Raw genomic sequence first — 24,839 nt, forward strand, 5'->3', positions numbered from 1 at the left:
AGATAGAGATGGTCAAGGATTACGGAGAGGTAAAGGTCAGGAGTTGCAGAAGCCATTGGTCGCCATCAACCTCGCAGTATCAGAAGCAGAGCAACAACATGGGTTGCTGCAGCTGCGGCTACCAGAAGTTGCTGGGTATGGAAGGGGCACATGCGTGCCTCGAATTAGGAGGTAGGTGGGAGGCAGCGATGGGCTTTGGACTCCACCATTGAATGTACTCCAAGGGGGAGCGTCCACCGAAGGAGATGGTTCATACGAAGGTGCGTCGTTAGATAGACCCACCGAGTGTTTGTGGTTTTGCGTCTGTCGATGGCATCTCATCTTTTTACCTTTCCATGGTCGCATACGAGAAGGAATGGATGGCCATTACGGCCTTCCTTCCCCTCTCTGTGTCCTTCCTCCTCGGCATCATCTGCACTTGGTTGGGATGCTGTTGGGGGTGGCAATAAATGGATTCTTAATGCCTTTCTTTGTCTCTCTAAAGTCAACAATTCGTGGTCCTTTTTTACTTGACTATCGTGTAACTTTCCAGTACTCATTGTCCCAAGAAAAACCTCTCCTTTTTTAACTCGTCCTATACACAGAACTCAGTGATACAGAGAATTTACATAGTTGATCATAACTAGCTGTGAGATTATGTTGGAGTCGTGCAGGCATCACCACAAAGTTTGGCCCGTGAAGTTCTATTATTGTTGTTGTTGTTTAGACACCTCAAATAGTTATTTTGTTCTTGTTGTACTCCACCGATAAACAAAAAAATTATTTTTAGGAATATTTTCGTAACACACATTTATATACAGTCGATTATTCGGATGTTATTTTAAACCATAAAAATAAATTTCTATGCAAAATGTTCATATTTTGCTTATCAATCTCCTTTTTCCTGTTCTTCCACCTCACAGAAGCCTTTGGCAATGGCTCGCTAACATGTACGTAAATGCATCTTAAGCGAGCCACAGTTGATCGCTCGCTTGAACAGATGCCACACTTCGTTTGCTGTAGGTGTGCTTCATGACCATTCACATCAAGATCACCGCTTGTGCAGCTGCAGTATGTGACTGGCTAAGTGGCCACCATCACGATTCCTCTTCTTGCAAATGACATGCTTTAATGCAGTGATGAGATCAAGGGATGAGAGTTTGGCAGTGATATACCTCCCGCTTGTGGAGCTTATGGTTCAGCTGCGTCGAGCGGTAAGCAAGCATAAAGATTCAAGCTTTAGGCCTTTCCGCAGTCATAGCGTGGGTTCCCATGGCGAACTGAACTCGGAGGGGCATTTGGTGTTTGCGCAACTGGGAAATCAGTCGCAGCTTCTCGGACATCGGCGGCGGCGGCCACGGCCATGGTGTTGAGAGTTCGGACAGCGAGGGAGGGATTTGGCGTCCAAGATGGAAACTTTATAAACGTACCAAGTAGGGTTCCGGCTCTGCTTCCGTCTCGAGGAATCGGGTTGGTATTCACGGGAACCGTCGGATGGGATCCAACGGAGGACGTGGCAACCATCGAAGAGTCACGAGTGAGGTATGTTCACTCGGGGGTCCTCGGAGACGCCCTAATTCGCAATTCAATTTTTATCTCGTTTTGGGTTCCTCCGTGTTTCGATGACCTCCATCGTCAGATCCGCGTGCCGCATTCCTCTCGTCTCTATCCGGTCGTTCGCTGTCCAATCAAAGACTGCCGCTTCTCCAATCCGCCGCTTGTCGTCGTTCTCTAGGTGAGAATCTTTTCCTATTAACAGCGGTTTTGTGATCGAAATATTCGATAATTTTGGTGAATTTTATTAAAGATTGCATTTTTTTTTCTCTCCATAATATCATTTGATTTCGGCCACACTTGTTGATTTTCTTGTGAATTCTCAATCAAGGGTTCCTGTGGAACTGGGTTGCTGGGGTGGTTCTCTCTTCCCTTTGCACAGTGCGGTGGCGGCGGCAAAATTGACTTCGCATCTGAGCTCGGCGTCTCGGAGCGCTCGGGCTCTTTCACAGGGTTTCGTCGGCCGCGCCTGTCCGGGACCCTAGTGATGTTGTTTCTTCCATCAGGTTATCTGTAAGTAAGTTTGTTTCTCTTTATCCCCTTCGAATTATCAAGAATCATGCTTCAAGTTCGCGATCAGTGACGAACTTCTCTTTTATGTATGAGTTCTGATGAAAACATTATCGATGATCGTTTGCTTGTTCAAGTTAGCATCTGTTTTCGCTGACATGTTGGTAATTTGTGTACTCTTGGTTTGATACGGAAACTTGGAGAAAATTTTTATTTACGAAGATCATGTAGTAGAATATTACCTCCAAGAAAATAAATCCCAGCCCCCACACAACACAAGTAGCCTCCCAAGATCATCTTCGAGGAAACTTCCTAAGCTGAGCTGACTATTATTTTTAGTTAATCCATCCATCTTTCTCGAGGCAGAGATCCATCTACATGATGTTTCTATACCATGAGAAAGATGTGGATGATCAAGTTTAAAAATCCAGTTGACTTGTCATGATGTTCTCCTTTCAGCATTGCCGACAAGAAATATCCATCCAATCATGTTTCTTTTCCTTGTTTGATTATGAAAAATTGCTGTAAATATCGGCTTAGGTAGTTAGGTTGTCTTCAGGAATTCTAGAAGTCTTAGGTGTGTTTCTAACAGCTTCATAAGATTGAAACTTGGCTCGTGAACTATAATCCTTGAATCACGATATCAGAATGATGTGGTTCACATTCTAATGATGAAACGACAAATATGACGCACTGATCTTTGGATAACATGACATGATACCTTGATCCTTGAATTTGACCTTTAAACCAACTTAGCTACCGCCATCTGGTATCTGGCAATGTGGTTGTAATGGAAGTGCCAAAAGTTGGATGTCATCCGCGATACTTCGTTGCCACTTGTTGCATAATCCTTCCAGTGTTAGATGGAGGATCCTAAAACGCAAACAACAGTTGAATATCACTGATTCTGGAGCCATTAACTTGCATTCGGTAGTCAAAAACCTTAGCAGACTAAACTCAGATAACTACAAAAGATTCCGGTTACCAAATTTACATCTGAAGTTCACTGAACAGCTATGAATTTCTGCAATTATTAGTTTTGGTTTCATTGTTGATGTAGTGTTTATGGCTATTACTTTGTGAAATTTCACAGGATTTGTTCTCATATATGATATCAATAGTCAATTTAACTAAATAGCCAACCTATGTTAGAAAACAAGTACATATTCCTCGACAGAGAGAATGATGGTCTCCCACAAACATGCGAGGACACCCCACACATATGGGGTCCATCATTGGGTGCCCGAGAATTGACATCACCCTCAAACAGTTTTCAGTGCTGATTGAGCTTAAATACCACAGCCCAACAGAGAGAATGATGGTCGAACATTTATTAATTTTCTATTTTAGAAGGCAAATGTTTAGATATTGCTTTGCTTTCATTGTCCATTTTGAAAGACAATTATCTCAAAACTTTCATCATTCCCTCACAATTATGCAAAACAGCTCAATGATTGTTGAAATCGTGACCCTTCAGTTTTCAAGTACGCATCTGCTAGATGACCGATCAATGAAATAAAATATCATTTGATAGATTCACATGATTAAGATTATTTTCCTGGAGATCCATGTAAATTTCACTTGTGAGTTCACATGCATATTCTCATGTAATGCACAGGTTGACTAGTTGTGGAGCAAGCGCTGACTGGTAGATGGCTTGATTTGATACATCAATGTGCCATATGATGTTTGGACTAGTTGGTTTCATTCTAAGCTGAAATCCCACTAATAATCTTGGTTGTTATGTGGTGCCCTCCATAATACCAATCCCTCTGCATGTGACATATCAAACTAAATGTGCCTGAGATGGGTGTTGACAAAATACTATGTTTTGTGCCTCTCTCTTCTATTATATTAACTTGTAGGGCATCTGTGGAGTAGAAAATAAAATTATCCTCTTCTTAAGTTATTGTTTACATAAAAATTTATTTGAGTAGATAAAGTGCAAAGAGAATTATGGCTGCAAGCTTTAAAAATTTGATGTTTTCCAGACGAGAACATTGGAGCGTGAAAGATTTGGCACCGTCCTGCATCACCAAGGATGATTCACCCATGATGCAAAATTTGTGGTTTACGGAAGGATGGCTCATCTTCTGAGACGGTGAAGTTGATCTCACTGCAGTGTTTTTACCTGTTATTGGATTGATGAAATTTGTACAAGTTCACTTCTGATCATACGAACTAAGCGTATATTTCGACACTGTTCTTGTGCTGACTCGCAGACATTATCTACTTTGTGGTTACAGGTGGGCCTTAAAAGTCAATGTTCGTGTTAATTTTGACTTGCTTATGATTTCCATCTTATTAACAGGGAAACAGAGGTAGTTCGTGCCAATAAGCCATGGAAGACCAATTAATACAGATCTAAGTCTTTTTACTGTAGCCATTTTAGCAACTCATTATCCAATGTATCGTAATTCAGAGCCAACCTTTATCCTTTTCCAAAACCTGTAGCATCAAAAAAAATATTTGGGTTCTATAAGAAGTCTTAAAATAATTAAGATTAATTACATAAAATAATTAAGATTAATTCAGAGCCAACCTTTATCTTTTATATCTCGATCTTTATATTTTTAAAAATTATATTAAATTTTTATATTTACGAAAATAAAATATTTAATTTTATTTTTATTCATGTTATTAATTCTATTGATAAAAATATCGTATGTGATAACATGTTTAAAAAATAGTACTAAAATAAAATTTAAAAAATAATTTTGTAGTCTATTTCATCGATATTAATTTTTTTTTTCTTTGCTTACCTTTCTATTTGAGTACAAAACCTTCGAAAATACAAAGGGATGTACAATTGAATAGTATTATTTTATTTGATTTCTCAACAAAATGAATGATAATAAACTATAAAATTATCTTTTTTAATTTTACGTATAGCATATGTCATATTTTCGTCAACACTTGACGATGCAAGGATAAACGAGATTAAATATTTTACTTCTGTAAGCATAGAAGATAAATGAGATTAAATATTTTATTTTCGAGATTTTAATATAATTTTTTAAAAAATAAAAATAAAATAAAAATAAAGATAACTAACTACAGATATTATATTAATTAGCCCAAAAAATTACTACTTAATCCCCGATAGATTTCGAGGCCACCGCTGTGACGGTGCCAACGCCATTTGACTCGATCTTGGCCGTCGAATTCTCTGGGCATCACTATCCACCCCTCCGCGTGAAACAACCGAGTTCTGGCCGTAAGCTTTCCTCTCTTCATCTGAAAAAGAAATAATAATAATAACGAGAAAAATTATAAAGAACACATTTTTTTATTCCTTTTTGCTGATAAAGAGCACGTATTCCTCGAATCGGCGGAGGGAACCGAAAACCCAGCCTGCGGTCGCCCAAATAGGATCTAACGAAAGGTCGGGCAATTGGATCAGGTAAACCTCTTCCTTGTTTTCTTCGATTCTGTTATTTTTCTTGCTTGCAATCCGTGCTTGCTGCTACTCTTGCATCGGATTCCATGGTTTCTTCTTTGTTCATGAGAAACATTAGGGTTTTAGGTTATTCTGAAAGCATTTTTTTATTACAAAGATTAACCATAGTAAGCAACTCAGACATCTTGGAGATTGTTGGTTTTGGGGCGTACATTTGGATTTAGCGAAATTTCGATGTGATTACTCTAGTGGATCCCGAGGATTCTTTTCGACCTAATTCTTGATAAAAAGGGGAATTCGGAGGGCCTGGCTTTGAGGCTAGTGATTCGATAAGATGGATTGAAGGCAGGGGAAGAAACCTAATGATGATGTTGGTCGTGTTGGCCAGCAAATGTAAACTTACAACTTAATTATGATGAATATTGCACGCATGTCTTGTGAATCGTTCTCTTTCTTTAAACTGAGAACGCGCAACTTTTTTATAGTTTTATTGGTTGAAATGCAATAATAGACTTAATAGCTGATGCAATGTCATATCTTCTCTGTTGGCTTCCTTGCTCTGTAAACTCTCTTTAGAATTTGGAATGTTACGCACCCTTGAGGTGTTCGAGAATTTATCTTTCTTATTATCATGCAAGGATCATTGGTTAGAGCACGACGTTTTCAATTTTTGTTGTGATTAATCTGTTAAAGAATCGTCTTAGTCTATACTCTGTTTGTCTTCATAAATGAGTTTAGCCAAACCATTATTATTCTAGTTTTGGATGGAAAAATTTTACAGTCATAAGGACCATGAGGATCTCTGGTAGGACCTCCAACAAATTGATCACAGAGGGAAAATCTAAAGTTAGCTTTTGTTGATTTTTTTCTTACAACAACAACAGTAAAACCGTAAGTCCCAACTATTTGAGATCAACTACATGGATATTTTGTCGTCATTGAAATCGTTAAAAAATCATATGTTTAATTAAGTTCAAAACTTTTTACATATGTGAAAAGCCATATTTTTTACTTGTGACTTTTTTTCGCACAGGTAGCATAAATTTAGCCACAAACTGGTCATGTGTAGCATAGTTTGAAGTTTGAACACCATTGAGCAACTACAATAGCTCACTATATCTTTTTCTCACAGTTCTAGTTGGTTCAGCGTAATTCGTCCTCTCGGATTGAATAATCTTTTCATGCATTTTCTTGAATTTTTTTAGGAAGTTTGTTATTGCAAATTTCATGACAATATTCTACTGGCTTCTATTTTTAAGTTACGTAATCTGTTATTGCATTATAAGGATAATCTGATAATACAAGAAACTACAGGAATGAGTTTTGGGTAACAGTTATATCTTGCTTCTTGGAACAAATAATGTTCCTCTACTCATCTAACGAATGAAAGGTTGATTACCAATTACCAGCATGCTGAAATCCTACTAGAACTTTGTGGCAAGCAGACAACAACCATATGATGGCCTCTTTATCTTGGTCTCCACTATGTGTGAAGAGGAAGGCAATTCTTGATATCCAAGCTTGTAATTGGAGACTACCCAAGTTGTCAAGGCAACTGCAGAGTCCAATCTTCCACAGAAAAGGGCTAAAAAATCTGTCCTTGTGTCGGAGCAACCTCTTTCCTTGGGAAGCTGAGACTCCTCCATATGCTACTACCGATGATGGTGATGCTATCATCAAAGGAAGCAATATTGTCGAAGCCATTGATGCAGAAGATAAATCAGGTATTCCTATTTTTCAGGGTGAAGAAGATGTCATCGATATGAAGAATCAGCCACCTTTGCTGCATCAGCCTCTCAAGTGGCCAATGTGGCTTTTGGGGCCTTCGGTTCTTCTAGTTACAGGCATGGTGCCCACGCTATGGTTGCCTCTGTCCTCTGTATTCCTCGGCCCCAATATTGCCGGTCTTCTTTCTTTAGTCGGACTCGACTGTCTCTTTAACATGGGTGCAACCTTATTTCTTCTAATGGCTGATTCCTGCGGACGACCGCCAAGAAGCTCCATCCAACAGAAGAGTCAAGTGCCACTTGGCTACAGACTCTGGAACCTGGGAGCGAGCGTGTTGGGATTTCTTGTTCCTTTGGTGCTACTCTTTGCGTCTCAGAGAGGATCGCTTGAGCCACATCTACCATTCATCTCATTTGCTGTAGTGCTCGGCCCCTACCTTCTGCTGCTCTCCATACAGATGTTGACAGAGATGCTGACATGGCATTGGAGGTCGCCAGTGTGGCTGGTGACACCCGTGGTGTACGAAGCTTATAGGGTGCTGCAGCTGATGAGGGGGCTCAAGCTGGCTGGTGAGATCGGTGCACCTGCATGGATGATGGAAAGCGTTCGGGGGTTGGTTTCATGGTGGGTGCTGATACTTGGGATTCAGCTGATGAGGGTTGCTTGGTTTGCAGGATTTGCCTCTCAGAATCATCAGTAATCCTCAGTTCAGCAAGTGGCACAGACCTACAAGTGTAGTAGTATGATTCGATGTAATTCTCCAGCAAAAACATTGTAGAAATCTCTAAACACTGTAAAGTGCGGCAATGGTCATTTCTCAAGGACCAAATATGTTACACTGTAAACAACCTTTTGTGCAACTTAGTCTCTCCTTTGTTGATGATAGCAGTAGAAACGATATATTTGTATGTAATAAAGAGATCAAAATGTTATATTTTTGTATGTAATAAAAGATTGAAATTGTATACTACTGTTATTGTTTAGGGTGCATACATACATATCCTTATATGTTTGGACAAACTTCCTCATCATTCTCGTTATAACTATAATTCCATATAAATTTCTTGACCCAACTATACTTACGTACCATAGAAGAGATTAAAATATAAAAAGACTTTAGGGTTTCTCGTCATGATATTTAAATGATTATGATTTTAATGGTTCTTCATCGATTTTTTTAATTATAAAAACACATAAATATAGACTATTCTGATTTTATTTTGATTACAACATTTAAAATTATAATATTTTATGATTATGTTTACTAGTAGTTAAGTTGAATTTATTGGACGCATGATAACGAAAGCAAAATATTTAAAATTTTAAATATTATACATGTAATATTAAATTTAAAGGAAATATATATATTTATGGACTTTGAGAATATACATATATATATATATATATGTATATTCTCAAAGTCCATATCAATGAAACGAGGACAAGAAGCTGTAAGGCGAAGGAGTTCACGTGTTTCCTTCGATAACTGCACCATCACGCATTTTACAGTGAATCTGGGAATAAAAGACAGCACTCCCATGGATTACCACCAGCATGGTTTCCTTCAGATTAATGGTCTTGGCTGCATCTGCAAACACTCAAATCAAGAAGCATCAAAGCCTCATGCACGAGGGTTAGCTCTGTGGTCAAGAAGCGCTTTCAACCCAAGCTCTTGACGAGAACTCCTCTTCATGTATACATGATTCAGGCATCTGTCACACAGACACAGAGAAGAGAGAGAGACACACACAGCAACTCATCCGGAGAGCATACTCACGGATCGATCAGAATCACCTTCTTCTGACATGCACTTCTCCCAATGCCATCCATCGGGTTCGCTTTGCAGCAATGCAACAGGTTTATTTCCGGGAACTCGCCAAAGAATACTCGAAAGCTCCTTCACGAGACTGGTCTCAGCTCACTACAAATCCACCAGTCGTCCTTCGGCTCCATTCACAGTTCCAATGGCCACCAAAGCTCTTTTACGATTCCTCTTCGTCGCCGCCGTCCTCGGTTCGACCGCATCGGCCTGCGGCACCTGCACTCACCCGACGTTCCCTCGCCCACCCTCCTCCAAGAGACCACCGAAGCACCTGCCACCCTACATCAACCCTCCCGTGGTCGGGCCGCCAGCCGAAGGCGGCGGTGCTCCTCCGGGAACTTCGCCGCCAGCCACGTGCTCGCTGGATATTCTGAAGCTGGGCCTGTGTCTCGACGTGCTGGGGGGGCTGGTGCACGTCGGCCTCGGCAAGCCGGCGGAGAACGTGTGCTGCCCTGTGTTGCAGGGCCTGCTGGAGCTGGAGGCGGCGACGTGTCTTTGCACCGCCATCAAACTGAGGCTGCTCGACCTCGATATCTACATCCCCTTGGCGCTGCAGGTGCTCATCACCTGTGGCAAGGATCCAGCTCCCGGGTTCCTCTGCCCTCTTAGCTAGATCTGCGATGGAAGTTGGTGCTTAGGATTCTGCTGCTAGGATTTGGGACTGATGGCAACATTGCTTAGATTTTAGGGGTTCGGATTAGGTTTCTTGCGTCTTCGCTTTGATCATGCGGCGTGATGAATGTAATTAATCTCTCATATATTTTCCCGCATTCAGGTCTTATCTTGTTGACTTCTCATTAGTTTTACGTGGTCTCAAACATTATCCTATTAGTACAGATTAACCAGCAATCTATCGTTGGAGGTTTAGATGCTTTCAAGAACTGGATTTGGGATCTCATTGACTACACGTGTTGTGACGCTTTCTTGCTCCTTTTGACGAGTGATCTCTCATTTACTGAGACATATGCACTGTTTTGGAACATACACATGTCCGAATACACAAAACAGAGTATCCATTTTATACACATGTATATATTAGCTTGACATACACTTATATGGCAACTAACAAGCCCACATTATACTGTAACATTCACATCGAAGACCAGAAAACGAAGACCATTAATAGGAACTACTGCTGTGGTCTCAGATCATTGCTTCAGCCATTCACTATAGTGCCGCCTGCATGCATCAACAGAGACGTCAAAGAACCACCAAGTAATCGAGCTCAAAGAGTGAGATCGATGGCGAGGGAAGACTGTACGTACCGTTAGGATGGATGACTTGCCCAGTGATGTAAGATGAGTCTGGCGTCGATGCAAGGAAGACGTAGGACGGCGCAATCTCGTAGGGTTGCCCGGCTCTGCCCATCGGCACCTCCTTCCCAAAGTTGGCCACCGCCTCCTCCGGGAAGGAAGCCGGTATCAGCGGCGTCCACACCGGCCCCGGTGCCACCCCGTTCACGCGAATCCCCTTGTCCGCCAGTTGCAGCGCCAGCGCCCTGGTGAAGGCGACGATCGCCCCCTTCGTCGACGTGTAGTCCAGCAGCGTTTTATGGCCCTTGTAGGCGTTGACGGACGTCGTGTTGATGATGCAGCCTCCTGCCTTCATTTGCTTCACCACAAACCTTCGTCGAAAGATCAAACGGTCGATTAGCAAATAGGAGTGGGAGAGAATCGAAGCCATCGTTTCTAAGGGCAAGTCTCTTACTTGGAAACGTGCATATAAGAGAAGATGTTCGTCCTGAAGACCTTCTCGAGCTGCTCCTCGGTGATGTCAGTGATGCAGGACCGCTCGTGCTGCTCGGCCGCATTGTTGACCAAGATGTCGATACGCCCATACGCGTTGACCACTTCCTCGACGACCTTCCTGCAGTTCTCCTCGTACCCGAGGTCGGCTGGGATCGCAATGGGATCCTTGGCGTCGTGCTTCTTGATCTGCCTCAGCATCTGGAGGGTGTCATTTGCATCTTTGAATTCCTGAGACTTGACATATGTGAACGCCACGGTCGCGCCCTCCTGTGCGAAGCAGTAGCACACCGCCCGCCCGATGCCAGAGTCGCCTCCGGTGACAAGCGCTACCTTCCCCTGCACATGAGATTACACCGATGAACCCATCAGAGCCAGTCTTGATTAGGGGAGAGAGAGAGAGAGAGAGAGAGAGAGCCTGAAGCTTGTTTGCGGGCTTATATTCGTCACTGATGGGCTGAGGCGTGGGTTCCATGATATGCTCCTTGCCGGGTTGGCGCTCTTGGGTCTGAGGAGGGAAGTGCTGACCTCCTGAGGCCATGGTCGTAGAAGAAGCAAGAAGCCCACGAGGACAGCGTGCAGAAGAGGCGACAGGAGTCCCGGCAATGAGAGCTCACAACAGAGGAGAGAAGATGACTTGACAATGCCGCGAGGGCGACATGAAGTGGGTTATAAGACGAGGGAGGGAGAGGGGACGATTGCCGCGTATGGCGCGTACGTGGCGATCTTCTCATGGCGCATGTGACGCACGTGTCGGGCATGGCTGGAATGAGGTCATGGGATGGCGATATGGATCAACGTCGAGTGCAAGTCAAGTCAAAACGAGCAGAATGTTGACTTATGCTGATCAAATCAATTGAATTTTGACAAATTTAATCTAAAATATTTGCTATGTTGAGTGTCATTAGACATAATAAAAATAAACTGCCTTGTTATATGATTTATATATAACATAAATCACATGCACAACCTAAATTTATTTTGCCTATAATTTATATATAGTTTCATAATATAAATATTTCTGTGACAAAAGAGTACCGCAATCCAAATCCAAAATGAATGGCATTGCATAGTTTAGCTATATTTGGAACACAATCCAAATCCCATAGCATGTAGGATTCAAATCTAATTGGATGCAAATAGAGTCTCAAAGGCTAAAAGAAGTTTATTGCCTACATGAATCCAAGTCCAATATAAACTTAAAAGGAGGCCCAAATCTTATTGGTCACCCATAAATGTCATAAAATTGACCTATAAATGATCAACCTCGATCTGACATTAATAATAGATATGGACAAAGATATGATATTGAATGCTGAGATCAAATGCTTTATCTTGTGATCAATGATGATTTGGCCAAGAGAGTGGATCATTTAAGTGATTTCACAGCCACAAATATATAACAAATATAGATATTTAGGGAAATACAAATTTAGCCTGAAATATAGTCATTCAAGAAGAAATTAAAAAAACATTTTATTTAATTATATAATTTTTTTCTACATCACAATCAAATATCTGCTTTTATTATGCATCAAAATAAAGTCTAAAAACTATTGTCTCTCTCTGCCCAAAGCACTCCTACCATACAACTCTAACATGGAGGAACTATTTCTACCCTTAGCTCATATTCAAATTTGGGGAGTACTTAACTCCATCAATTGTACATTAAGAGACAGGATTAATGCCTCTTTTTCACCATAATATAACCATTTTCCTTCTTGATCCATCATTAATCCAAATTTAACCCTCTTAATTGTACATTAAAAAATAGGACTGTTTCACCAATTAATATTTAAAGAATAGTAGTGGGTGACACTTCCCAGACAAGCATGCCAAGTCCTACCTGAACCCTTTGGATCAATCCATCTCCAATCTGATCACTAGTCAAATAAAGTTTAATTGTTCATGTTATGGGATTGGTTGGGTCAAACAAATCTACTTTACCACTTGAACTTGGATTTAGTGGTCATCATGATGGCCTACTGTGTTGAAGTCTATATTGCTTGATCAAAATAGTGGTTTTAGAGATACTCATAAATTGGCTGAGACTATCATCAGATCACATAGGAATAATCATATGAAGTAATAATAACAACTAATAACCTGAAAGATAAATGAAACTTGGAAATATAAGGCCATCCAATAAGAAAATTGTGGGACAGTGGCATCTGCCTTCTCTTTGGGAAAAGACAGTCTTTTCCCTTGACCAATCTGACAGCTAAGTTGCTTTCAAAAGTCATCATCTTTGTGAGCATCTAATATGGCATGGATGAGTGTTCTGCATTATTGAATTCACAAGGGAAGAACTTATGGACCACTTGTGTGACTCACACCAGCTACCTGCTCATGCTATGCATGAGTTCTATAACTATGATGCAGATAATAGATAATAAGCTTTTTTTTGTAGATTACAATCTAATGTTAGTTTGTCATTGACCCTTGAAATGCACTATTTGTATTTGACAAAGTTTTAATCTCATAACACTACTTCTTTCATTTCTTCCTCCCATGACCCACAGAGATGTCATATTCCATGCCTTCTTGGTGGGCCAAGAAGAGAAGAAACCAGATTGCCACAAGGATGAGTGGAAGGCAGCTCCCAGCTACCCTCTTCCCAGCTAATCACTACATTATCAACTCAACTCTTCTTGGAAGCAGAATCTGAGTCACTTCATGTGGACTGAATTGTGTCATTTCTGTTCCCTGCCATGAGCAGAGGGGGGGAGTAAAGGGCATAGGAGGCTTAGAGGTACCCTTGTGTCGTTTTTTAATGGGTGAGCCCATGTGAGGAGGACTCCTGTCCCTCTGCCCCTGTCCTTAATTTTCCTTTTATTTCTTTTGGGTAGTCTTGAGTCCTTTATCTTATACCTTTTTCATTGCCACACCAACTCAGTAAGTTGTGAGGGGATGTCTCATGTTTCTCCTCCCCTTCTCCCACAGTAGGCCTCTCGAGGAGGTAAGAAAGGTAGGCTTGTACTTGATGTGATCTGCTATAGTTCAGGGTTGGAGTAGTTGGTTTAAGAGCTTTTCAATCAACAGTTTGATGTGTTTAGAAATACATGTGATTTTTCCAGTTGATTCTTGCTGTGTTATGTGTTTGTCCCCTCTTCTCTTTCCTGCTGCTGCTGTTGCTCCATTTCCATTGTGGAAAGCCTCAGGCTGCTTTTGCTTTGGATTCCACTGCTTTTTGGTTGGATGCCTGTGCTTGCTGGGTTTATTTGTTTTCTCATTTCAGATTTTACTGGTGTTCTTCGCTTGGTGATGATGCATTTGTGAGCTTGGTGCTCTTGAGATCCATTTGTTTTCTTTTCACCAAGATGTCACCTTCATGCATCTTTTGTCCTGTAGTTTATTTGTGTCAGGCTCAGGCTCTTGATGGATTTCTTCTCAGAACCTTCTTTTGCGCTGATTATTTTCTTCATGTTTTCATCAATAATTGTATGCATCCGCTTTACTTCAGTATTATTGGCCTGTCTTCGAGCCTGGTATTTTGGCATGACTTATTTTGCTCCTGCTTGCCTCTTCGCAGGATCGCTAAGACTGCCCCAAGAACAAACTACAAAGAAGAGAAGCCACTGACAAGTTTGTGCTGGTATGTGTTCTTGCTTGTATGGCTAATTTTTCTTCTGCTTCATCACCACTATCTATGTTTCGTTTCTGAATGAAGCTACCTACTATGCTATTGATGGTTCTCAGGCTTTGTCTTTTTCCCTCTCTGCTCCAGTTGGTGCATTGATCTTAAGATTTAGCCTTTGCTTGTTTGAAGTCTGAAGGCTCTACGTGTAAAATATGCAGGTCTAATGGCCAAAGACAATGTTGGATCTCCAAAGATCCATCAGTTAGATTTGAAGAGATGGCGGTTAACGCATCTCTTAGCTGTAATTGGCCTCTGCGTTCTGTTTTACATCCTCGGGGCTTGGCAGAACAAGACTACCCCATCACTCACTGCCGACTCCGGTCTCACCACTAAAGTTGGATGTGAATCTGTTCTCCGGAAATCCAATGCCTCAGCATCCTTGCCATCAGATGCAACTCTCGATTTCGATGCTCACCACCAGCAGAGCGTGGATGAAAGGTCCATGGTGATCGAGAAATTCCCACCTTGTGATCTTAATTTTAGCGAGTACACACCTTGCCAAGATCGCCCCAGGGGGAGGAGGTTCGCGAGAGCAATGCTGGTGTACCGAGAGCGACACTGTCCCGAAAAAGATGACTCCATACGGTGCCTAATTCCTGCCCCACCGAAGTATAAAACACCTTTTAAGTGGCCTCAAAGCAGGGACTATGCTTGGTTCGATAACATTCCTCATAGGGAACTCAGCATTGAGAAGGCTGTCCAGAACTGGATCCAGGTAGAAGGCAACCGGTTCAGATTCCCTGGCGGTGGGACGATGTTCCCACGAGGTGCTGATGCTTATATTGATGATATAAATGATCTGATTTCATTAACCGACGGTAACATCAGGACTGCGATCGACACAGGCTGTGGAGTAAGCCATTCATCATCTCAATTGAGGTTTGGATATTTTTGAATTTGAAGCAATCTAATTTCTGAGATGTGTAATTTTTTTTGCGTATTGTAGGTTGCCAGTTGGGGTGCTTATCTGCTGAAGAGGGATATTGTAACTATGTCGTTCGCACCGAGAGACACACACGAGGCTCAGGTGCAGTTTGCTTTGGAGCGAGGAGTTCCAGCCATGATTGGAGTGATGGCAACACAGCGGTTGCCATATCCAGCTAGAGCTTTTGACATGGCTCATTGTTCTCGTTGTCTGATTCCTTGGCAAGCTTATGGTAATTTATCTTATTACCAAACTCTTACTTCTATATGTGCTAATGTCTTACTCCTAACAAATCGATATTTATGGATTCGCAACTTTCAACTGCTTCAGTTATTTGTTTCCTTTATCTTCTAAAGAAGAAAAATTGAACCAATGCAATATTTAGTTTTATGGTCTAATCTCTACAGAGTACTTACTGATAGCTTTCTGCTTTGCAACTTTAGCATGAGTCGGTGAGAAAATTTTTTGACATGTCCATGGGTATTTTTGTACCAGATGGGTTGTATCTAATTGAAGTTGATCGAGTTCTAAGACCAGGAGGTTATTGGATTCTGTCTGGTCCTCCAATTCACTGGAAGAAGCACTATCGAGGTTGGGAAAGAACTCAGGAAGATCTGAAAAAAGAGCAAGATTCAATAGAGGAAGTTGCTAAGCGTCTATGTTGGAAGAAATTAATCGAGAAGGACGATCTAGCAATTTGGCAGAAGCCCATCAACCATGTAGAATGCATTGAAAGTCGAAGGATCTACAAGACACCTCACACTTGCAAGAATGACAATGCTGATGCTGCCTGGTATGACCATACTAGTAAATTACCAAAGAAACCTCAAATACTTCATAAATGGATCGAAAACTTCATCTTTTTCAAACAACTATAACTTCATGTCCTTGAACTACTCGTGGTATTTTTCAGGTACAAAAAAATGAAGACTTGTATAACCCCATTACCAGAAGTGAGCAGTCAGGATGAAGTTGCAGGTGGTGAACTCAAGAAATGGCCTGAGAGGGCATTTGCTGTTCCACCAAGAATAAGCAGCGGATCGGTACCTGGGTTGACTACTAAGACATACAAAGATGACAATACAATGTGGAAGGAACGGATAGCAAACTACAAGAGAATTATTCCACCTTTGTCTCAAGGACGATACCGAAATGTGATGGACATGAATGCATACTTGGGTGGATTTGCAGCAGCTATGATGAAGTATCCTGTGTGGGTGATGAATGTAGTCCCTGCAAATTCAGACCAAGACACCCTTGGTGTGATCCATGAGAGAGGATTTATTGGAGCGTATCAGGACTGGTGTGAAGCTTTCTCAACTTATCCTAGAACTTATGATCTCATCCATGCTAGTGGCCTTTTCAGCATTTATCGGGACAGGTAAAGGTTCCTTTTACAATCTTCCTTTAACTCCTTATTGATATGGACAGGTAATTATGTTCGACAACTCCCTGAGAACAAATCTTACTGATATATAATACAGAATCGCTGGATTTCCCTGTTCATTATTAGACTCACATCTTGTCATGTTCGCACTAAATTAATTTTCCTTCCCTGGCTAAGAGAAATGAATTTATTTGGTCTGGAACTAACAAAATCTCTAACATGTGAACACCAACAACTAATTGATCATATATTATTTCCGTTATATCTCCCTGTTGTAACTTCATATGGTTTCATGAGATACCAGACTTCACTGCATTTCTGGTCGAAGCTAATGAATCTTGAGTCCTATTTGAATTATCGTCACTTCCTCATTTGGGGTAACTGCCCATTTGTGGTTTCTGGTCATTGTTTGCAGACTTACTGTATCTGCTATCATACAGCATTTCCACATATCCGCGTTTAGAGCAATGAGCACCGAATCCCTGTTCTCTCGAGTCTTAACCATATTTATTTACTTAAATTCTAACATATTTGGAAGTTTCTGCAGGTGTGACATAACATACATCCTCTTGGAGATGGATCGGATACTGAGACCAGAAGGAACGGTGATAATACGCGATGTCGTCGATGTCCTTACTAAAGTTAAGGCGCTAACAGATGGAATGAGATGGAAGAGTCAGATCATGGATCATGAAAGTGGACCTTTCAACCCTGAGAAGATCCTTGTAGCTGTCAAGACTTACTGGACTGCTGAGCCCTCCAAGAAGCAATAATTGATCTATTTTTTTGTCATAATATGTGAACTAATTTGCCTACTTTAGATAGGGGATTGGATTTCATGCAGGTCTCTCTACCCAACCACTGTGTACTATCCAATTGTATCTGGCTTTTGTTCTATACTTGCAGTTTCTCTTGTTCTCCTTCTCACTTTTGTTCATCTGATTCTTTGACAAACTGTGATCCCAATGGGGCTGTGAGATGGCTGCTAATGTGCCAAAAGAATCACAAAACTTGCTGTGTTGTTCTCTGATGTTTGCATCATCATTTTCGAAAGTGGTAAATAGATTAATATATCCCTTAATTTGTTGGCATGTTATGAGATAAATCTTCGGGGGTGCTTTATTTGTCGTTCTTTTTTGGTCGAGACACCAAACAGGGAAATGACCCTTCCAGCGATGTGAAATTGCAGGAATCACATACGATATCTGTGGGAGCCACTCGACCAACGATTGGTTGGACGAACGTTCTACCCTGTTTTGTGCCTGGCGAAGACACTAGATCGTCGATTCTGTCCTCAGACAAATAGAATGACCCACCGACACCCAGAGTTGGACCCACCATTAGGGCTAGCTTATATGCCATTCACAAGGCAGGTAGTCCCATGGGTAACACCAGGCGGAGAGCTGCTACACCTGCTCACTATGTCCACCCCGCTATTTCTTTTTCTCCTGTCTAAGTTTCGTTTCGTTTCGTTTCGTTTCGTTCCATCTTCCGATCCCGATTTCCACGAGTGGGCGGTGATCGATGGGTTGGGTTTGCGGTCGAACGGCTCCGCGACGAACGGCCAAAACTCTGCCGGCCTGAAGTTCCTCATCGGCGGCCCGCTGGGCCGAATCTGCAAGGACCGCGGCATCTCGTTCGCCTTTGGTTCTGGTCGCTTCGAGAACGGCGCCCAGCTCGAGGCCGACATCGCCGCCGCCCCCCTCACCCACGTCTTCAACGCGGCCGGAGTCACCGGCCGCCCCAACGTCGACTGGTGCGATGACCACCGCGTGGACGTGGAGACCATCCGCGCCAACGTCGTTGGCACCCTCTCCCTCGGCGACGTCTGCCGCGAGCGCGGCCTCCTCCTCGTCAACTGCGCCACCGGTTGCATCTTCGACTACGACGGCGCTCACACCCTCGGCTCCGGCGCGGGCTTCAAGGAGGAGGACACGCCCAACTTGGTCGGGTCCTTCTGCTCGAAGACTAAGGCCATGGTATGTGATGCCCTCATCATTCTCTTGTAAGCATGTGTCTCCACCCTGTCGGTGTAGACTGGTCGCGATCTTGTTGAAATCTTGAATCAAGAACCGATTCATGGTAGACATCGATAATTCGCGAGTTGTGGAAGGGCAATCCGTAGGTGGATGAGTAATGTTTGTCGATAGAACTCATCGACGAGATTCTTGTTCTGTAAAAGGTTAACAAAAGTCAAAAATATGTCGCTATGTAGTTTCAAGGAGGCTGGTCTCGCGCTTCTTGATCTTCTAGGACAATATAGTTCTCTAGATTCTCCATTCTTGCACAATGGATTCATGATCCTTGAGAGTCACTGAAAGAATCTAGTTTGGGAGGGATGCATTGAGGTGGTGTTGGAGATCTGATCAAGCGAGACGATCTCTTAAGTAGAGGGTGATGCATTTTTCTACATTCGTAGCTCCCTCTTTACTCTGATAGATGACTTTACCAAGCGACACAGAAGGCATCATGTCGATTACCATAATATACAGAGGACAAAAGAAATGTAGAGTTGTTGAATACTTGAGATTCGGATTCCATTGTCCTTCACTTCAGTTGCTTGCAAAATCTCATAAATCAAACAATGTTTTAGACTTTTCCATAATTTTCTTATGCTGCCTTATGCAATTAGATCTAAACTTTGCAATGATTCGTGATTCTTTCGTTTTTCTATCTCCATGAGCTGAGGGTGACATGATCAATCACCTAGTATTTCTTACCAAGGCAATCTACCTTTATTAGTATTATAAAAAGAAATTTGAAGCATTTTCTTCTTGTTCATAATATGTGCTTTCCTAATGCTTGCATGTAGACTTATCATGTTACTATCCATAATGATCAATTTATTTACTGTTGCACATGCAAAATAGAGCTTGTCATCTGTATCCCTGAACAAACTAACAAGCACAATTCTACCTGCAATTATGAATGTTTTTGCTTGTTTGGATTTTGCCCCTCGAAGGTGCAATTACAGAAATTCCCCTTTAGAATTAGATTCCTTATCATCACTAAATACCTTTCCTGACTCTGCTGAGATATTCAATTGGCAGGTGATACTCGGATTTGAGACCACGTGTAAGTGTCATATATGCTATTTAATGTAATGAAAATTTATTTAAATTTTTTAAGAAGTAATCTGCGTCCTGTTAGTTTCACACATAAAGAGCACTAAAAGAGCTCACTATCAGGTTGAATGACTGTGTGCATTATCTGATGGTTAACTTTCTAAACTCATGTTTTCTCGGTTATCATGTTTTCTGAAATGTATTATCGTAAAAATTTATATTAGATGGCATTATCGAAATTTTAATAAGGTGTTTAATTATTTTCCATGTCTGGTTAAATTTAGCTAAAGGCAAACAATGGTTTAGATGTAAGCAGTTATTATTGATACCTTCAACTAAATCTTACTTTAGATGAAATGGTTTATTTGAAGTAACTTGGATGACACAGCTTTGTCTTCTGCAATAAAGGCTAAGTTCTTGCTACAAATTTTGTTCTTTCAGTTAGTTTATATAGGCTAACTTGTTTTACCTTGGTTTACTGTATTTGTTATGATATTTATTTACTGTTTATCTAATAACAACATACAAATTGTATTGTCAGTGAGGGCTAACATCTTCATGTGGTGACTTGTGCAACTTTAATAGGTTGAAGAACTGCTGAAGAACGTGTGCACCCTCCATGTTTGGATGCCCGTCTCATCAGATCTGTCAAACCTTGCAATTTCACTACCAAAATCACCCGCTATGAGAAGGTTGTTAACATACCAAACTCCATGACCATTTTGGATGAACTTTTGCCTGTACCGATCGAGATGGCAAAGCGGAATCTCACTGGGATATGGAACTTCACCAATCCCGGTGTTGTTAGCCATAACCAGATCTTTGAGATGTACAGAGACTACATTGATCCAAAATTTACTTGGAAGAACTTTAACCTTGAGGAACAGGCAAAGGTGATAGTTGCCCCTAGGAGCAACAATGAACTGGATGCTGCCAAATTGAAGAAAGAGTTTCCAGAGCTTCTGCCGGTCAAAGAGTCGCCGATCAAGTACGTCTTCAAGCCTAATCAGAAGACATCCGTGACCTAGGAAGTTGCTTTCTGAAGTTCTATTTCTTTGTCTCGGTAAGGCAGTTATTTCAATTTGGTTGGTTCGATCTATTCATCAAATGACAAACGTGTGACTGATGGTTAATTATGATTCCAGCCCTTTGTTCTATGGCATGAAATACCACCAATGCCAAGGAAATTGTAGCTTAGAATTATGTGTTGTGCTGCCGCTTCCTGTATCGCAGGAGCTGCTAGCAAGGGCTCTGCAAGCAATGTGCAATCTTAAGTCATGGTTGACTTAGAATCAAGGATTCAAATATCCATGAGCTTTGTTTTCGCAGTAAGCATTTGCCTGTCATCTTAGTTTCTTGAACTCATTTTTGACCAAGTTGGAAATTGGATTTATTAATCGTGGCAAAACTTTTACAGTGTGGTAAGCCACTGAGCATGCGGCAGTTCTTTTTTCAGTGCTTTGATGGCATCAATAAAAGGTTATCCTTTTATGTTCATTGCTATTTATGTGGTAGAACTGTTTATGTTTCTTTTACATTCTACCTTAGCTTGCTGAGTTTGCAGAACACGTGATGCCTCTATCCATATCCGTAGTCTTTTCCATGTGGCTCCACTGCCTCAGCTCTGGGTTGTCGAAAAGAAGTACAACATCATCACTGCAAAGCATACACGAAAGAAATGCCGACTCGAGACGCAAAGTAGCGCAGTCGCAGAGTGGCTGATGTGAGTGTAAATCCGAGGGGCAAACATGTTATTTTCTATATATTTTTGAAAGATAGATAAGTAAAAATAGCTGTAATTTTCGAACAGCCAGTGCTTATTATTGGTACCACTTTGGGCTATGGTACGGTGGATCAATGGACGAATGGTCGATGCTTTATCTTTACATGATAGTATCTTATGACTGATACTATCGGATTTTGTTTTTTAATCATGTGCTCTTGGTGGATCAATGGACGAGTGGTCGATGCTTTATCTTTACATGATAGTATCATATGACTGATACTATTGGATTTTGTTTTTAATCATGTGCTCTTGGAGAAACCAATCGGGTTGGTTGATGATGATAAGGATGGTGTGGTTGATCTCTTTAAGATGATGATGATGCTTCAGTAGATGATCTCTTCTCCAGTTTATATGAACCTCTTAATCTTTGAAAACATTACTACTTTGCATGCTTAATTATGCTTCAAAGAAACTGCATTTGTGAAAAGATATCTCTACTTCTCTTGATACTTATGATTTGCTTAAATTTCTAGCTTCATGACTTGATTTCCTTTTCTTTTATTCACTTTGTTGGTAGAACATATAGTCCTACTTTTAAAGACTATGATCACATCAAATGCCTAAAATCTTAGTGCTTCTTAGTTAACTAGTGAGGTTTTTTCAGTTTTGTTTAGCTTTGTTACTAGTGAGGCTTTTTTTTTTTAGGGTTTTGTCCAAAATATCCTCAATGAATCATGATGATTATCTTTTGATTAGGTTTGACTTAATTTTTTTTAGAAGAATTGAATCATATTCAACTAAATCTTAACTATTCAATTTGATTTAATTGAATCTTATATTATCCTTTGATTTTTTTTTAATGACCCAAACTCCACCTCTACTTTATGTCCTCTCACTCCACCATCGTCTCCTCCTTCTTATCGACTTCCTCGTCCTCACTCTTTCCGTTGACTTCCTCATCCGACTTCACCTCCATCGTCATTTTCTCTTTCTACTTCGCTACTTCCTCTCCCTCTCACTTGGCTTCCTCCTCCCCTTTCTCTCATCCACCTTCCTCATCCCTCTTTCTCCTTTTTCTCTTTTTTTCCTTCTACTACTCCTCGGTTGCTCCCTCCCCTTCTCGTCCTCCTAATTTATCTAGATTAGTTATTACATTTGAATTACACTATAAATATATTATTTTTAATAAAATTATCTTAAATTTTTCAAAAAATATTATGCTCGAGTTACACTTTCTATGTAAAATTATCTTAAATTCATTATAAAACTAAAAAACTTGAGTTATCCTAAAAAATATATTAATTTTTAAATAAAACTATCCTAAATTATCCAAAAAATTATTACAATAGAGTTATACTCATTCACAATGCATATTAAAAATATATTAATTTTTATATAAAATTATCCTAAATTCATCATAAAACAAATCATAAAATCCTTCATTTCCTATTTCTTATATTGACTTAGTTACTCGAAGTTGAAATAAGTTAAACTCGATTATCTAACCTATTTAAGATTAATATTTTTATTTTTAAATATTTTTAGAATAATTAGTTATCAAAATTTGAGAATTCTACTAGAATATATATTTAACAAAAAAATTGTGCTAATTTTTTATTTTATGATGAATCTATAAGAATTTTTTATAAAAAATAATATATTTTTAATAAGTTCTACGAATGAGCCTAACTAGAGTGTAACTCGATTATAATCCAAGTATAACTTCAATGTAAGGGATCCGACCTAATTTGATTCGATCCGATATGAAGGAATCTAATCCGGACCGACTTAATCGGGACTAAGACACCTTAATTAGACCGAATCGACCTCTGAATCGATCAGGTTTGAAATAGTCTGATTCAAGAGTATTATATAGATTTTTGATAAAAAAAAAATCCCTTGATAAAAATCAAATATAGGGGTGTCATTTGGAAAAAACCCCTTAGACATGGTTTTAAGTTGAACTTGACTAAAAAGATAGGATTTGTAGGTGAAGTCTTCGTTAGCCTCGCTACTAACTCGCTTGCATGTAACACCTAAAAACCTATCACACCTAAAAATTATATTAAAGCGATGCTCGATAAATATTTTGTCGATGATTAATGATGAAATTAGTTAGATTATTGGAAAAGGAAAAAGTGCGTGCGGTAAAATTATCCTAGAGAGTATTAGAAACACACTTTAAATCTTCTTATATGAAGCTCCAATAATAGTTAGAACTAAGCATGGATTTATTTCATGAGGACAATTATCAGAGATGATTAGTTATTACTCAGTCGTATAAATGTCTACTGAATATTATAGTTATCGCAAGTGAGACTCGCGTGATTAAGGTGAGAGAACTAACTTATGTACTCAGCTAATTGAACACATGAGATAGTGTCGAGTTGGCATCGATATAAATGTGTGGCTTTATGTGATTTGATAGTTTACATCACGAAACATCTTTTCTTCATATAATGTTTAATGAATGTTTGATAGAAAAGCATCAAAATATCTTATTATTTTATCTATATCTACGAAAAAAAGATTAAAAAAAGAAAAACTTGACTTAGGACGTGAATTAGAAGAGAGATTCAACCCGAGGCTTTTTGGAAAGCGAGTCATTATTATTATTATTGTTGTTGTTGTTGATGATGATGATGATGATGAATGATTCGTAGTCTAAGTATCAAAATATTTTATTATTATATCTATATCTAAGAAAAAAAAGAAGAAAAAAAAGAGAGGAAAACTTTACTTAGGACGTGAATAGAAGAGAGATTCAACGCGAGGCTTTATTGCTCACTCGTCCTCGACTTAAGTCTCAAATGGGCCTACCTATTGCTTTTATTATTCCACACTCAACCTTATCCACCACATTTACAAACCTCGGAGATAAGGACATAAAAATACTGACTTAATCCTTTTCTTTTCCGCATGAGCTCATTGTGATTGTTCTTATTTGCATGTGTTGGTCACTTCTTCTTAATTTTCGTATTTGTTAATAAAAAATATCATTGATATTTTGATCAGCTTGATGCAGTCTAGACCCATATACACAGGATTGTTTAAGGTATATCTAAGGTGAAAACATCGAGCTTCTTAGGTGTCATATGTACGAAAACCAAGGTCGAAAAATATTTCAAGTTAGTAATCCAAAATGTATGAGTGCGGACGTGAGTAGTCCCAAGGAGTCCCCTCTTTCTCTATATTAAAAGTGAGTTTTTATACTTGATTATAAAGATAAAAATGAAGCTTGTTATCTTTTTTTATCATAAAATGATAAAGAAACTTTGCAATTGTATTTCTAGACATAAATGATAAGAAAGAAGCTTACGATTGTCTCCTTTAGGGATAGCCTTCATCTTCTTCTTTC

At 40.1% G+C, this 24,839-nt stretch overlaps 4 protein-coding genes and 1 pseudogene across 10 annotated transcripts; 4 read left to right on the forward strand and 1 right to left on the reverse strand.

Annotated features, from left to right (window-relative positions):
- The first annotated feature begins 5,291 nt into the window (after positions 1-5,291).
- On the forward strand, positions 5,292-8,138 carry LOC135581213 (uncharacterized). 4 transcript variants are annotated; one of them, XM_065106655.1, is made up of 2 exons: positions 5,292-5,446; positions 6,853-8,138. In XM_065106655.1, exon 2 carries the CDS (start codon positions 6,900-6,902, stop codon positions 7,869-7,871), a length of 972 nt encoding a protein of 323 aa, XP_064962727.1. In that variant the 5' UTR covers positions 5,292-5,446; positions 6,853-6,899; the 3' UTR covers positions 7,872-8,138. The 4 variants fall into 4 exon arrangements, with proteins under 4 accessions (XP_064962727.1, XP_064962729.1, XP_064962728.1 ...); XM_065106657.1 differs by having other exon boundaries at positions 5,293-5,446; positions 6,889-8,138; XM_065106656.1 differs by having other exon boundaries at positions 5,317-5,446; positions 6,758-8,138.
- Positions 8,139-9,040: 902 nt separating this feature from the next.
- LOC103982443 (36.4 kDa proline-rich protein-like) lies at positions 9,041-9,858 on the forward strand. Its single transcript, XM_009399368.3, has one exon. It carries the CDS (start codon positions 9,136-9,138, stop codon positions 9,604-9,606), a length of 471 nt encoding a protein of 156 aa, XP_009397643.2. The 5' UTR covers positions 9,041-9,135; the 3' UTR covers positions 9,607-9,858.
- Positions 9,859-10,041: 183 nt separating this feature from the next.
- Positions 10,042-11,352, reverse strand: LOC103982442 (glucose and ribitol dehydrogenase-like). Of its 2 annotated transcripts, XM_009399367.3 has the most exons (4): positions 11,157-11,352; positions 10,701-11,077; positions 10,259-10,617; positions 10,042-10,172 (listed from the first exon to the last, which is right to left on the reverse strand). In XM_009399367.3, exons 1-4 carry the CDS (start codon positions 11,277-11,279, stop codon positions 10,150-10,152), a joined length of 882 nt encoding a protein of 293 aa, XP_009397642.2. In that variant the 5' UTR covers positions 11,280-11,352; the 3' UTR covers positions 10,042-10,149. The 2 variants fall into 2 exon arrangements, with proteins under 2 accessions (XP_009397642.2, XP_064958436.1); XM_065102364.1 differs by having other exon boundaries at positions 10,071-10,617.
- Positions 11,353-13,411: 2,059 nt separating this feature from the next.
- Positions 13,412-17,617, forward strand: LOC135581216 (probable methyltransferase PMT17). Of its 3 annotated transcripts, none has more exons than XM_065106660.1 (7): positions 13,412-13,697; positions 14,271-14,333; positions 14,537-15,231; positions 15,325-15,535; positions 15,799-16,096; positions 16,217-16,684; positions 17,238-17,617. In XM_065106660.1, exons 3-7 carry the CDS (start codon positions 14,542-14,544, stop codon positions 17,461-17,463), a joined length of 1,893 nt encoding a protein of 630 aa, XP_064962732.1. In that variant the 5' UTR covers positions 13,412-13,697; positions 14,271-14,333; positions 14,537-14,541; the 3' UTR covers positions 17,464-17,617. The 3 variants fall into 3 exon arrangements, with proteins under 3 accessions (XP_064962732.1, XP_064962731.1, XP_064962733.1); XM_065106659.1 differs by having other exon boundaries at positions 13,413-13,706; XM_065106661.1 differs by lacking the exon at positions 13,412-13,697 and adding an exon at positions 13,754-13,931.
- A 494-nt stretch (positions 17,618-18,111) lies between these two features.
- Positions 18,112-21,597, forward strand: LOC135608827 (bifunctional dTDP-4-dehydrorhamnose 3,5-epimerase/dTDP-4-dehydrorhamnose reductase-like; annotated as a pseudogene).
- The last annotated feature ends 3,242 nt before the right edge of the window (positions 21,598-24,839 follow it).

The sequence above is a fragment of the Musa acuminata genome, chromosome BXJ2-4 (genome assembly GCF_036884655.1).
Source record: "Musa acuminata AAA Group cultivar baxijiao chromosome BXJ2-4, Cavendish_Baxijiao_AAA, whole genome shotgun sequence".
NCBI classification, from domain to species: domain Eukaryota; kingdom Viridiplantae; phylum Streptophyta; class Magnoliopsida; order Zingiberales; family Musaceae; genus Musa; species Musa acuminata.